General features: G+C 46.0%; 1 protein-coding gene and 2 long non-coding RNA genes across 3 annotated transcripts in view; all 3 read left to right on the top strand.

The window, feature by feature from the left end:
* The window catches only part of LOC109879593 (AT-rich interactive domain-containing protein 1A), an 88,559-nt gene extending 82,997 nt beyond the window's left edge, over positions 1–5,562 (top strand). Inside the window, 2 exon segments of the mRNA XM_031793465.1 lie at positions 1,881–2,011; positions 2,269–5,562. Coding sequence (XP_031649325.1) covers positions 1,881–2,011; positions 2,269–4,137 — 2,000 coding nt within the window. The 3' untranslated portion in view covers positions 4,138–5,562.
* Positions 5,563–11,499: 5,937 nt separating this feature from the next.
* On the top strand, positions 11,500–13,046 carry LOC109879595 (uncharacterized). Its single transcript, XR_002253566.2, has 3 exons — positions 11,500–11,612; positions 11,857–12,018; positions 12,959–13,046. It is a non-coding gene; the product is annotated as an uncharacterized LOC109879595 (long non-coding RNA).
* A 556-nt stretch (positions 13,047–13,602) lies between these two features.
* On the top strand, positions 13,603–14,947 carry LOC116354438 (uncharacterized). Its single transcript, XR_004203719.1, has 4 exons — positions 13,603–13,805; positions 14,044–14,154; positions 14,371–14,703; positions 14,838–14,947. It is a non-coding gene; the product is annotated as an uncharacterized LOC116354438 (long non-coding RNA).
* The last annotated feature ends 27 nt before the right edge of the window (positions 14,948–14,974 follow it).

Raw genomic sequence — 14,974 nt, 5'->3', positions numbered from 1 at the left:
AATAGACTGTAGCCTTACAGTTGTAGACAGTAGCCAATAGACTCTAGCCTTACAGTTGTAGCCAGTAGCCAATAGACTGTAGCCTTACAGTTGTAGACAGTAGCCAATAGACTGTAGCCTTACAGTTGTAGACAGTAGCCAATAGACTGTAGCTTTACAGTTGTAGCCAATAGACTGTAGCCTTACAGTTGTAGACAGTAGCCAATAGACTGTAGCCTTACAGTTGTAGACAGTAGCCAATAGACTGTAGCCTTACAGTTGTAGACAGTAGCCAATAGACTGTAGCCTTACAGTTGTAGACAGTAGCCAATAGACTGTAGCATTACAGTTGTAGCCAGTAGCCAATAGACTGTAGCCTTACAGTTGTAGACAGTAGCCAATAGACTGTAGCCTTACAGTTATAGACAGTAGCCAATAGACTGTAGCCTTACAGTTGTAGACAGTAGCCAATAAACTGTAGCCTTACAGTTGTAGACAGTAGCCAATAGACTGTAGCCTTACAGTTGTAGACAGTAGCCAATAGACTGCAGCCTTACAGTTGTAGACAGTAGCCAATAGACTGTAGCCTTACAGTTGTAGACAGTAGCCAATAGACTGTAGCCTTACAGTTGTAGACAGTAGCCAATAGACTGTAGCCTTACAGTTGTAGACAATAGCCAATAGACTGTAGCCTTACAGTTGTAGACAGTAGCCAATAGGCTGCCCCCTTACAGTTTTAGACAGTAACCAATAGGCTGCACCCTTACAGTTTTAGACAGTAACCAATAGGCTGCACCCTTACAGTTTTAGACAATAGCCAATAGGCTGCACCCTTACAGTTGTAGACAGTAGCCAATAGACTGTAGCCTTACAGTTGTAGACAGTAGCCAATAGACTGTAGCCTTACAGTTGTAGACAGGAGCCAATAGACTGTAGCCTTACAGTTGTAGACAGTAGCCAATAGACTGTAGCCTTACAGTTGTAGACAGTGGCCAGTATGTTGTGGCTGTTTGATCATAATGTAGGCCTACCAACAAAACCAATGGACTAAATCCCATAATATTTTCACATGGCTTTTAATTTCTATCATATAGACTACAGTAGCCTATATGTGATGTTCAATGCAGGCCTACATCACATGAGACTTTTAAACATTTCTACATTATGAAGAGCTGATATTCATATTTTTTTACTTGGTCTATAACACCATGTGCCAAATAGATGACTGAGAATTGCATTGTATTGTGTTTTATGATGCAAGAAACCACTTTACAAAATACAATGAATTATTATTTACCATACATAGAATCGAACAATGTTGGATATCCTTCTGCCTTTTGTCTTATTTGCATATTCAAGCCTGTCTCAAAATGAAACACTGCCACATTAATTAAGACTTCAACTTTCTACCTGAATCGCTTTTCAATGCCAGCTTGAAATGTGGCCGAAACGTTTTGTGCTCTTGTAGGAAGCAGTAACTCTCCATTGCTGATCTATACTAATATTCTGATCTGAAATATAAAAAGCACATTCATTCAGTTGCGGGTGATTGAAAACCCCCTCGTGGGCTTCCCACCCGAATTCTACTTTGTTGCACTCTGGCCCTGTCTACAACAAAATCACAGACTCAATCTTGCGAAGTTGGATTTGTTTTGTTGCATTGAAAAGGGGTGGATATAATGTTGATTCCATCACAGATAAAAAGTATCTATATAGTGCAAACTAATGGGGCGAACTCGGTGAATGTCAATCTCTTGCGCCTGTGAGCGGCCTGGCATTTCTTCTGCGCGGCAGCTCAGAGGGAACATTGCTCCTAAATGTGTCCTTTTCAAGGTATGTGATTGTAGTGACGTAGTACCATCATCCTGTGTCAGTCACTGCTGTCGTTTCTGTTCCCTCAGGCACCCCAGAGGCCTGGAGAGTGATGATGTCTCTGAAGTCAGGCTTACTAGCAGAGAGCACGTGGGCCTTGGACACCATTAATATTTTACTCTACGATGACAACAGCATTTCTACCTTCAACCTCTGCCAGGCGAGTTCCCACAAGCGTTAGATTGATGAACCACCCATAATACATTTGAAATATTAACATTATGAAGTCTGTGTCTTACCAGATGACACAGTAACCTTCTCTAAGAAGCATTGTAATAAAACTGCAACATGTCAATTTGTATCGTCTGACATTATCCTCTGTTCAGATTTTCTAGTTTGTCTCGATCACGTCTCTGTATAAAGGATTCATGCGTGATTAATTTGACTGACGTCTAACTACATCCTGTCTCCTCTCAGCTGCCCGGGTTCCTGGAGCTGGTTGTGGAGTATTTCAGACGCTGCCTCATCCAGATCTTCGGCATCCTGAAGGAGTATGAGGTGGGAGACCCTGGCCAGCGGACGCTCACCGACCCGTATGCTGCCGACGAGGACTGGTCTGACGAAGAGCTGCCCGAGCAGGAGGACATGGAGGAGGAAGAGGACGAAGAGGAGGACGACGAGAGGAAGAGCAACGCAGACACCACCACGTCGTCGCAGCAGGTCCAGGTGAAAAAGGAGGAGGAAGAGGAGAAATCCACGCCTGAGAAGTCGACGGCGGAGGAGGAGGAGGAGAGGGAAGGAGGGGAGTCTTCTTCCACCTCCTCGCCCCCCCAGAACCTCAGCCTCCTACAGGAGAAACCCAAACAGGCCAGTAAGTTCGACAAGCTGCCCATCAAGATGGTGCGTAAGAAAGACCCCTTCCCTGGGGGCCGTTCCAGTAAGCTAGGCCGGCGGCAGAGCTTTGACAGCGGACTGATCCACTGGAGCATCGGCGGGGGGGACACCACGGAACATATCCAGACACACTTCGAGAGCCGGTCCGACCTCCTCAAGCAGAGGAAGCAGGTGCTGCCATCGGCCACCGAGAGTAGAAAGGTCGCCGTGCCCCCGACGGTGTCAGAGAACCCAGAGGAGACTACTAAGCCTGGCAAGGAAGAGCAGACCACCAAGACCTCCACCCCAACCACGCCCACCCCGGTCACCGCCACCATCGACGATGTCCTGTCGGCCCGGCCGGGCTCGGTGACGGAGGAGGCGGTGCGAGGAGCAGCCGAGGAGCAGAAGGAGAACAGGGGACAGTTCCTGTACTCCCTCCGCCAGGCGCAGCAGAGCCGACGCAACATCACCATCCTGGAGGACGAGCCTCACAGCAAGGACGAGACCGCGCTGAGCACGCTGTCGGACTGGCAGGACGCCCTGGCTCGCCGCTGTGTCTGCGTCTCCAACATCGTCCGCTCGCTGTCCTTCATCCCCGGCAACGACCTGGAGATGTCCAAACACCCAGGGCTGCTACTGCTGCTGGGCCGTCTGGTCCTGCTCCACCACCGTCACCCAGAGAGGAAACAGGCCCCCGTCACCTACGAGAAGGAGGAGGACGAGGACGAGAGGATGAGCTGTGAGAGGGACGAATGGTGGTGGGACTGTCTGGAGGTCCTCAGGGAGAACTGCCTGGTCACTCTGGCTAACATCTCCGGCCAGTTGGACTTGTCCATCTACCCAGAGAGCATCTGTCTGCCCCTGCTGGACGGCCTGCTTCATTGGGCCGTTTGTCCTTCGGCCGAGGCCCTGGACCCCTTCCCCATGCTGGGGCCCCACGGGGCCCTATCCCCCCAGAGACTGGTGCTGGAGACCCTCAGCAAGCTGAGCATCCAGGACAACAACGTGGACCTTATCCTGGCCACGCCTCCATTCAGCCGGCTGGAGAAGCTGTACGGGACGCTGGTGCGTCTGGTCGGGGAGAGGAAGGTGGCTGTCTGCAGGGAGATGTCTGTGGTCTTACTGGCCAACCTGGCCCAGGGAGACAGCATGGCGGCCAGGGCCATCGCCGTGCAGAAGGCCAGCGTAGGTAACCTCCTGGGCTTCCTGGAGGACAGTCTAGCAGCCACACAGTACCAGCAGAGCCAGAGTTCCCTGATGCACCTACAGGGGGCGCACTTTGAGCCCACTAGCGTAGACATGATGCGGCGAGCGGCCCGCGCCCTGCACGCCATGGCTAAGGTGGAGGAGAACCATTCAGAGTTCACCCTGTACGAGTCCCGCCTACTGGACATCTCTGTCTCACCACTCATGAACTCTCTGGTGTCCCATGTGATCTGTGACGTACTCTTTCTGATTGGCCAGTCATGACAGCCGTGGGGGCTTCAGCTTCGCTTTCTCTTTGTGTTCCCCCGCCCCATTCCCCCCCCCCCCCCTTTATTTGCGTGTGTGTCTGTTGAGTGTGAGTGGAAGAGAGAACTAAGAGCAAAACTGACTGTCCTTTTTTTAATTTATGCAAAATCACCTGGGATTCCCCTGTCTACCCTTTCTATCCCCTGGTCCTCACTAAAGGACGGATGTAAGTAGCGATGGAGTTAAACATTCTGGAATACGGAAAGTGACGTGATAAGACCGATCAGATGGGACCCTGGGATGGATGTAGGGTCGGGAGGGAGGGAGGGAGGGAGGGAGGGAGGGAGCTGCCCTGCGGCAAACAACTTTTTTTAATGAAAATATAGAAGAAAACATAACTGTAACCAAAATTGCTGTCTCGTTTCTAGTGAGTTTTGGGGTATATACCCAGGTTCTCCTCCCTTGGGTTTGGCAGGGGGGTGAGCAAGGCGGGCATGGACGGGGGAAAACCTGTTTCTAGTTCATGTACGTTGAACCAGACTCCTGGACTGGTTTGGTATACTGCTGTATATACTCAGACCTACATGACCCAGGTTATCAGCTGTGAACAGACAGACAAGTCTTCAACGGGGAGGCCTGTGCAGTAGATTGTAGGACTTTTTTTCTGTACTGTACACCTTAAAAACAACGGTAAACATACTGTAATGATACTGTTTCACACTGAGATACGCTGGCTTGGCAGCAAGCTGTCGGTTTTTTGAAAATGATTTCAGTTAAATGTTGAACTGAGAGAGATGACACAAGGCTTTTCCCCCAAAGTAGCGTGAACCTTACAACACCCCGACCTCTTCTCTGTCCCTCGATTGTATGACTTGACCCTTATGAAAGAAGCCACCTCTTAGGACTGCTCCTCTGCTGTCCCGACTGCAGTGTATATATGATGTTGTACATTACACCTCTCTCCCTTTCTCTCCAACCCTTCTGTTGAGCTTCACCATTTTTAATCTTCGACGAATTAAGGTTACACTCAAGTGGAAATTCGCCATGGGGATTACCTAACCTTTTGACCCCTCACCCCCGACCCACCCGCCTGTCTCTCGCTACAGGGACTCCGCTGCTGCGACTCCCCCACACACACCCCTGCGACACACACAGATCAATTTGTCTAACATAACAGAAACCGCGTCTGCTACAGTTCCATTTCAGCTCCTACATAAACAACAAAGCAAGACCCCTGATGAAGAAATAAACCGTTTTGAATTTTGTTTTTCCAGTGATATGGATTCTGCATATTTGTATTTCAGACAATGTAGCTAAAGACTTGATGTAAATTCACATTTTTTTCCCTTTTCTTTTGGCTTAAAGAATATAATTTCTTCAGTATGAAATCTTTATACTATATGTTCCATGTGTTAAGAATAAATGTACATTAAATCTTCGTAAGACGTTTGATGGATTTATTTATTATGGGCTTTTGAAGGCGTCTGTTATTGGTGGAGCTGCAGTCATACCACCAAGGGTGTATTCACAAGTAACCAAACGGACGCAAACGGGCTGAAACCAGGCAGGAACGAGCTGAACTGAAACACTTGTTTCGGTAAACGTTTTGCCACTACGTCTTGTGGATGTAGTCAAGTTGACACATATATTCTTCCAATGCAACTGATTTCTCCGACATGTATAGGACATCTTCTCCTGGAGGTTGCTGACAGTGTTATGATATTGAGCATACAACTGTACATACAGTCAGTGTTACTTGCCTTCAACTCGAAGGCTTTGTTAGCTACCTCAAATCTGGGTCATTCATGTTAGAGTACCATAGAGCATGCGTTGCTTAAATGTCGATTTTGCCACAAGCAGCACCGGAGATATTGGGCTCGTTTTTGAGTGGTAAGGCGAGATGAACGTGGAGGGAGGTGTGGACACTCGTGGTTTTTCCAACAGCAGGGCTTCGTGCAACATGGCAGTGTTGCCATTGTTTAAAAGTTCTTTATAATGTTGAAATAAACATGTTCCCACATATCACACAGAGCCTCAAGTGTCATGTTCGTTTGTACACGGAACAAACGTATAAATGCAACATGTAAAGTGTTGTTCCCATGTTTCATGAGCTGAAATAAAAGATCCCAGAAATGTTCCATGCGCACAAAAAGCTTAAGCACAAATTTGTTTACATCCCTGTTAGTGAGCATTTCTCCTTTGCCAAGATAACCCATATCAAGAAGCTGATTAAACAGCATGATAATTACATAGGTGCAGTTTGTGCTGGGATAATAAAAGGACGTTCTAAAATGTGCAGTTTTGTCACAGATGTCTCAAGTTTGATGGAGCGGGCAATTGACATTCTGACTGCAGGAAGGTCCACCAGAGCTGTTGCCAGAGTATTGAATGTTCATGATTCTACCATAAGCCGCCTCAAGTTGTTTTAGAGAATTTGGCAGTACGTCCAAACGGCCTCACAACCGCAGACCAGGAATGCTCAGGCAGGTGCGGGCAGTGATCGGTTGAGCATGCATGCATGCATTTAGTTTTACTTGCATTTAAGAGCAGTTGGAGGCCACGGAAGGAGAGTTGTATGGCATTGAAGCTCGTCAGGAGGTTTGTTAACACAGTGTCCAAAGAGAGGCCAGAAGTCTACAGGAAGGTGTCGTCTGCGTAGAGGTGGATCAAAGAATCACCAGCAGCAAGAGTGACATCGTTGATGTATACAGAGAAGAGTCGGCCCGAGAACAACCCTGTGGCACCCCCATAGAGACTCCCAGAGGTCCGGACAACAGGCCCTCCAATTTGACACACTGAAGTCTATCTGAGAAGTAGTTGGTGAACCAGGCGAGGCAGTCATTTGAGAAACCAAGGCTATTGAGTCTGCCGATGAGGATGTGGTGATTAACAGAGTCGAAAGCCTTGGCCAGGTCGATGAATACGGCTGCACAGTATTGTCTTTTATCAATGGCGGTTATGATATCGTTTAGGACCTTGAGCGTGGCTGAGGTGCACCCACCAGATTGCATAGCGGAGAAGGTACGATGGGATTCGAAATGGTCGGTAATATGTTTGTTAACTTGGCTTTCGAAGACTTTAGAAAGACAGGGTAGGATAGATATAGGTCTGTAACAGTTTGGGTCTAGTGTCACCGCCTTTGAAGAGGTGGATGACCACGGCAGCTTTCCAATCTGGGGATATCAGACGATACAAAAGAGAGGTTGAACAGGCTAGTAATAAGGGTTGCAACAATTGCAGCGGATAATTTTAGAAAGAGAGGGTTCAGATTGTCTAGCCCAGCTGATTTGTAGGGGTCCAGATTTTGCAGTTCTTTAAGAACATCAGCTATCTGGTTTTGGGTGGAGAAATAGGGAGGTTTGGGCGAGTTGCTGTGGGGAGTGCAGGGCTGTTGACCGGGGTAGGGGTAGCCAGGTGGAAAGCATGGCCAGCCATAGAAAAATGCTTATTGAAATTCTCAATCATTGTGGATTTATCGGTGGTGACGATGTTTCCTAGCCTCAGTGCAGTGGGCAGCTGGGAGGAGGTGCTCTTATTCTCCATGGACTTTACAGTGTCCCAGAACTTTTTTGAGTTTGTGCTACAGGATGCAATTTTTTGCTTGAAAAAGCTAGCCTTAGCTTTCCTAACTGCCTGTGTATATTTGTTCCTAACTTCCCTGAAAAGTTGCATATCAGGGGGGCTATTCGATGCCAATGCAGAACGCCACAGGATGTTTTTGTGAGGGGCAGTCAGGTCTGGAGTGAACCAGGGGCTATATCTGTTCCTGGTTCTACATTTTTTGAATGGGGCATGCTTATTTAAGATGGTGAGGAAAGCACTTTTAAATAATAACCAGGCATCCTCTACTGGCGGAATGAGGTTAATGTCCTTCCAGGATATCCGGGCCAGGTCGATTAGAAAGGCCTGCTCGCAGAAGTGTTTTAGGGAGAGTTTGACAGTGATGAGGGGTGGTCGTTTGACCGCAGACCCATTACGGAAGCAGGCAATGAGGCAGTGATCGCTGAGATCTTGGTTGAAAACAGCAGAGGTGTATTTGGAGGGCAAGTTGGTTAGAATGATATCTATGAGGGTGCCCGTGTTTACGGATGTGAGGTTGTACCTGGTAGGTTCCATGATCATTTGGGTGAGATTGAGGGCATCTAGTTTAGATTGTTGGACGGCCTGTGTGTTAAGCATATCCCAGTTTAGGTCACCTAACAATACAAACTCCGAAGGGGCAAGTCATAGACATATGGTGTCCAGGGCACAGCTGAGGGCTGAGGAGGGTCTATAACAAATGGCAACAGTGAGACACTTATTTCTGGTAAGGTGGATTTTTTAAAAGTAGAAGCTCGTAGTAGAACTGTTTGGGCACAGACCTGGATAGTAGACAGAACTCTGCAGACTATCTCTACAGTAGATTGCAATTCCATCACCTTTGGCGGAAAATGACCTTGCAGACAACGTTCACTTTTGAAATTGGATCTTACTCTTTTACAGAGAATGCTGTGCACAAACGAGACATCAACTTTTCTGATCCAGGCGAAATCATGGATATAGCCAATTTATTGTAAATAAAAAAGCTATGAAAACAGACGAAAATTGAGCGTTTTCTGCCTTTCCAGCTGTGGAGTTTGTAGCTTCAGTTGGCTAAGTGAGAAGACGTTGGCTTGCTGCATAGCAACCATTTTGTTAGGCACAGCAACCAATGTTTTTGCAGGGTGCAAGTATTTTGTTTTTTGTCCTCAAATGGAAGGATTAAATGGTTACATTTACTTATCAAAATAACTAGCGGGACGCATTAATACAGGCAGCACAAGCATGTGTAAAGTAAGTGACAGTGCAGCAGCGTTTGTGATTGGACAGTGAGCATTCCAGGCGGTGTTCTTGAGGTTTCACAGCCTGTTTTGGCCCCATGTTTCTGGGAGCAGGACGGAGCTGAATATCATCCGGTACCTCTCGCGGCATTATAAATGAATTGTTTCCCTGTTCGCACTGTAAACATGCTAATAAAAGCGATCAGCGTTAAATCATTAGCATTGCCACCTCGTTATTTCTCCCGCCCCCCAGAAAGACAATCATGTAAAAGCACGGTGATCGGTGTAATCATCCTATCCCGCCACACTGATTCCAGACCTGCTCTCTTATTTGTACATAGAGGTTATGGGGAGACCGATGGAGTAAGTAACTGATCTTGACACAGGTCTTGGTAGTGTTGGTCAACTATTGAAGAGGTTCCTAAGTAATCACGTTAGGTAGCCTAGCTAGTTGTCTCCCTACTGAATTTGAATCGTGGCAAAGCCAAATCAAAAATGAATAAGAAAAGGCAATCGAACTGTCAGTGCCGGAGAAGAGGAGTGAGGGGCAAACTGTTCCTGATGGTGATGCCTGAGCTAGCAGCGCTGCTAATCCCGCCAGTTCAACATCACCACCGGCACCTCCACTACCTAGTAGACCTACTAGTGAGTCAGACTCAGCGGGAGACGGGGAGCTCGGCGCAGGTGCAATTTGCAGTTCAAGAACCAGCAAACGTATAACCCCTGGTTTGTCATGCAGAATAAATAAATTGGGCTGTACAACATGCAAAAGGGTAGGGAGTTTGGGTCTAGAAACGACAGGAGGGATTCAGCTCGCAAAAGAGTGGGTGGGTTGTACAGTAAATTAACATCCTTTGCCTCAGACGTAAAAATAAAATAAAAACATCAAAGAGCCCTCAGATTTTTAACATGCCCGAACCAATGTGCATTTGGTGGCAACAAGCCCAGTAAACAAGGCTAAAGAGGACACCCAGGTTACAGTTAACCCTCGAAATGAAGGGGGAAAAAAGACACTACAGCCAGTCTTCACAACAGCACATGGCTTTGAGCAAGACATTGACTTTCAGGAGTTGAATGGACATGACGTGGGAAGAGTCATTGTAGGAGGTTCTGAAAACTAAGGTAGGAAAATTATTTCCCTTTACAAACTTGTTCTGTACGGTGAAGGTAATCTGAACATGTGATTCATATTTTCACCTAGTCGGGAGGACGATATATTCTCATATGTGTGTTCTGCTGTAGTCTACAGTAATTCATTTTATTTGAAGTTATATTCTGATATTTGTTCTGCTGCTACATTGATGTCTTGAAAATGATATGAAAATATTGTAAACCCCACCGCTGACTGTGTGCATATGCATATGGCGGGTGTTCTGACTGCAGTGCCATCTAAAAATGTTGCTGTTCATTGATGTCTAGAAAATGAGGCTTTAAGAAATTCGGCCTTGTAAGCCCCGTAGCTATACTCAAGTGTAGGTATACGCTTTGAATGAATCAGCACCATGGAGAGTGCTGTCCGTTTCACCACCATAGACAGCAGGCTACTTGGCTGTTTACTGTTTACTGCGCTGCCACGTTGTGTTTGACACTTGTTTTCTCAATGTGTTCCGGGTACCTCAGAGCCCCACCGGATACAAATTAAGGACTGGAGCATGCCCTGCTAGCCCTGGGCTAAGGTTGGTGCTAACCCACTTTAGAGTGTGAGCAATCGCTTAGCCCCGGGATAACGGGCAGTGTGAACGCGGCTAACGAGAGTAGTAATTGTACACGCTGCTGTCAACGTGAAAACCAGTACATTATTATGCATTAGGGAAATAGCTAGCGAGTTGTTTAGCATGTAACACCCTCTAGCGATCATTTGGTGGCAGTGCCGCTCAGATCACACAACAACAACAACAGAACGGCCGTGTTCAAGAGGGATCAAAACCTGTATCATGGGTCAATTGTGACTGACTGACAGATGTGCAAGTAATAACGAGTAGTTATTTATGATGCAAGGTCCTTTGTAGATCCGTTTTTATCGGCAGGCGCCCGTGGGAAGGTTTTTATATGACAGCCTGCACGGTCGGCTGCTGTGTCCAACGAGCCCAGCCAGTTCTACTATGACGTCATAGTTGGGGTTTATGGCGTACCAGGTGATGATGCGGGTTCTAGAATTGCAACCCCTGATTCTTGTACTGTCTGTTCATTTTATACCCTAACATTTCATATAATAATGACACTGGAAATTATCCAGTTTTCTTCACCAGAATGAGAATTTGAATTAGATCAGTATGGAACATATGGTATGTAGGCTATTTTCTATAAAGACAGTTATATTTCAGCTGCTATTTCTTCAATATTCAACTGCTTTTTTTTGTCACTTTCTGATTTCTAATTAGGTCAGATGAGACCATGGCATTTGTACTGTGTCTTTAGTTTCATTTATTCAGTGTGTTTAGTTTCATCAATAAAAGTAGTTTAACTTTGGATGTACTACTGTACAAATGAAACCCCAGTAAAGAAAAACAGTGTCTTTATGGTCAGCTGCCTTCTTATCCTATATGCTACATTATTGATTGAGTGGTTTGGTATCCACTGCAGGGTGCTGGTAAGCAGACCAACCCTCACCCTCTGGACCTGCCCATCCGAGGAAAGATCCCTGTTGTTTCTGGGGTGCCCAATGTCTACCACACAACCCGGCTCTGTGAGAGGGTAAGCAGCACTAAGCGCTACTGTTAGCATCACTAAGCACCAGGGTAAGCAGCACTATATCTATTGTTAAAATAAGCTTGAAAATTGTAAAGGGTTCAAGCCATCATTTCCTGTGTATCTGCATGTTTTACAACCAATGCCTAGACTCATGAAATAGCCTACTATTATTGATGAGATCGCTCCAATTCCACTTGACTGGGAGAAAGATCAGAGAAACGCATCACTCGTCATGTCATCATTTCAGTTGTTCCAGCCGAAGAGTGACTTTGACCTGACGGACCCCAACGGCTACCTGTTGAGCTCTGGGTACAGCAGTCTCCATGACCCCAACCTCAGGAAGTACCTGCACCGCAAAGACATCCACCAACGCCTCCTTAACCTGGGCTTCATCACCAAGGATGAGAAAGTCAGTGAGCTTTCACAATGAGCCCTGTTGATCCCTTTTACGAACTGTATCATAATGTTTGGTGTGATTGGAAGAGTTTTGTCGCACTTGGATAGTACTGACACCACAATATACCAGCCCCCAGGAAAAATAAAGTCATCCTAAATAGAAGTCCTTACCCTTAGACCCATCCATGTCTCTACCAGGTACACTACCTGTCAAAGGTTTGGGCACACCTACTCATTCAAGGGTTTTTCTTTATTTGTACTACTTTTCTACATTGTAGAATAATAGTGAAGACATCAAAACTATGAAATAACACATAGGAAATCATGTAGTAACCAAATAAGTGTTAAACAAATCAAAATATATTTTTGATTTTTCGAAGTAGCCACCCTTTGCCTTGGTGACAGCTTTGCACACTCTTAGAATTCAAACCAGATGAGACGGGGTATTGCTGCAGAATGCTGTGGTAGCCATGCTGGTTAAGTGTGCTTTGAATTCTACCGGTCTAATGTCCATTGCTCGTGCTTCTTGGCCCAGGCAAGTCTCTTCTTCTTATTGGTGTCCTATATTAGTGGTTTCTTTGCAGCAATTCGACAATGAAGGTCTGATTCACACAGTCTCCTCTGAACAGTTGATGTTGAGATGTGTCTGTGGCTTGAACTCTGTGAAGCATTTATTTGTGCTGCCATTTCAGGTGACTACATCATGAAGCTGGTTGAGAGAATGCCAAGAGTGTGCAAAGCTGTCATCAAGGCTACTTTGAAGAATCTCAAATACACATGTTTGGTTACTACATGATTCTATATGTGTTATTTCATAGTTTTGATGTCTTCACTATTATTCTACAATGTGTAAAAAAAATTAAACCTGGAATGAGTAGGAGTGTCCAAACTTTTGACTGGTACTGTATGTAGTCTAATTCTATGGTCTCGACACCTTATTTCCCATTCTTCAGATTATCTGTTCAGTCAAAGAGTTGAACCGCTATAGAGATCACCTGGCGGATGTGGAGTTGGACTGGGGTCGGAGATTCAGGACCGAACAGGTAAGTCGGGCCGAGTTCAGATTTCAGATACCAGGGCTTTGAGAGGGAGAAGGTAGAGAGAGTGAAAGAAAGAGACACATTCTAGCCATGTCGTCATCGAAGGCAGTTTCAGTGACATGATCCTTCCCTTCCCGGTGTTAGAAGAACTGTTGCTCAAGTTACATGTTTAAATGTTTTTCTCTGTAATCCCAGAAAGAGTCCGTGCGTAAGTTCCTGACCCTCCAGCAGCAGGGTCAGATCCCTGAACACGTGACTCTATCTGATGTCACAGAGTGGTTACTGCACAGGGGAAGGAGCCTCTTTAGGAAGAGACAGCAGTCAAACAGGGCCAGGTGAGACAGAGAGGGCACAGACAGGTTGGCTGACAGGCTACTAAGGGACTGTTACTGTATAGACACAAGACATAAAAGATGCCGGCATAGTACCTGATGAGAATACTATGATTAAGATGAAGAAATGAAGTGCAAAACAAGTATTGTATGTGTGTCTTATAATACCAAAAACTTAGCAAGGAAAAAATGCCCCATGGAAGTTGTCTTCATTGATTTGTTATGGGAGCTATGGTGAATGTGGCTGCACATGGAGAAAAACGCTTACTTACCCGGTGCTTTGATGTGTGAAAAACCCCTTTAGAAGGTTCCCTTCCAAGTATGGACTGGAGGAGGACTGTTATCTTGCTAGACTGCCCAGTATTGCTATGGGGGGCAACATGGTAGATCTAGACTGCTGCTCCAGCCCCACCTGCAGGTCGGAACTGGTAAGACATCAAATCAAACATGAGGACTATTGTTATGAGGCCAACTAGAATGGCTGCGGGGGAATCTGTGTCAGTAATGAAAGCAATACATAAAAGTGAATATACATCTCTATATTCCACTGGACAGGTGAAATAAAGTTCGAATATACTGTAGTATTTTGTAACAGAAAATAAAAAATCACTTTTGGTACATTCATATTCAGCCACTGACCTGAGAACCCTCTCTCCCTGGTCTTAGTTGTGGAATGCTAAGGGCCGTGCGTTGCTGCAGGAGGTCAGCAAGGAGGTGAAGAGAGAGATGAGGCTGGAGCAACGTTGGGTCACAAGCCAACAGGAAAAAGAGAAAATGGTATGGCTTTGGGTTTTAACATTGTGTTTCAACTCTCTTTAGTCGCACTCACACCACACTTACTAGTTGAACGTGCAGGTTAAGGACAGCCCTGGTCTAAGAGCAGTGGGAGAAGCCCGTGTGTTTTGTGGCAAAAAGCATCAATGACTTCACCGACAGAAACAAAATACATGGATCGCAACTTAAAATGGTATTGTTTTGATCACTTGCTCCTAGAAACGGGAGAGACAACAGAGGAGACGTCTCAAAGGCGGGAAGAAAGATTCTCCAACCAAGACAGATTCACAAGACAACTCAGCGAGCATGGACAACATCCTGATATCGGTATCCAATCCTGACAACAACCAATGTGAGACTTTCCTACTGATGTTTGCTTTGAACAGACAGCCAAGTCCTGAAGCATGGGGCGATACATAAGCTCTTTGTAAAGGAATTTAGCCAGTAAGAGAAGCTTTGATGTTTAGTCTTTGTTTTTATCCCTCCTCAGTCGACCCCTCTGATCATCACTCCTTACCTTCTCCAGTAGAACAGAAATGTGACGTAACGAGAGTAAGAATCTTAATTCATCACTTATAGTGGAGGTGATTTATTTCGGATCCAAACTAGGGCACTACGTAGTGAATAGGCTGTAATTTGTTTGTGGTTAACATCTTACTTATGAAACGTCGTATTTGTGTTTATAGAAACTCTCGGCTCTGTGTCACAACATGGTCGAAGCAGTGAATCAGAAGTCCATCATCTCTGCCCACAACCTCTGTAAGTAGAAGGCTAATTGTGCGTCGCCCCACGGACCTCCCAGGCGCGGCCGGTTATGACAGAG

This window comes from Oncorhynchus kisutch, linkage group LG17, assembly GCF_002021735.2.
Source record: "Oncorhynchus kisutch isolate 150728-3 linkage group LG17, Okis_V2, whole genome shotgun sequence".
In the NCBI taxonomy this organism is placed as follows: domain Eukaryota; kingdom Metazoa; phylum Chordata; class Actinopteri; order Salmoniformes; family Salmonidae; genus Oncorhynchus; species Oncorhynchus kisutch.
The sequence above is the reverse complement of the archived record's forward strand: the minus strand, read 5'-3'. Positions and strand labels throughout refer to the sequence as shown.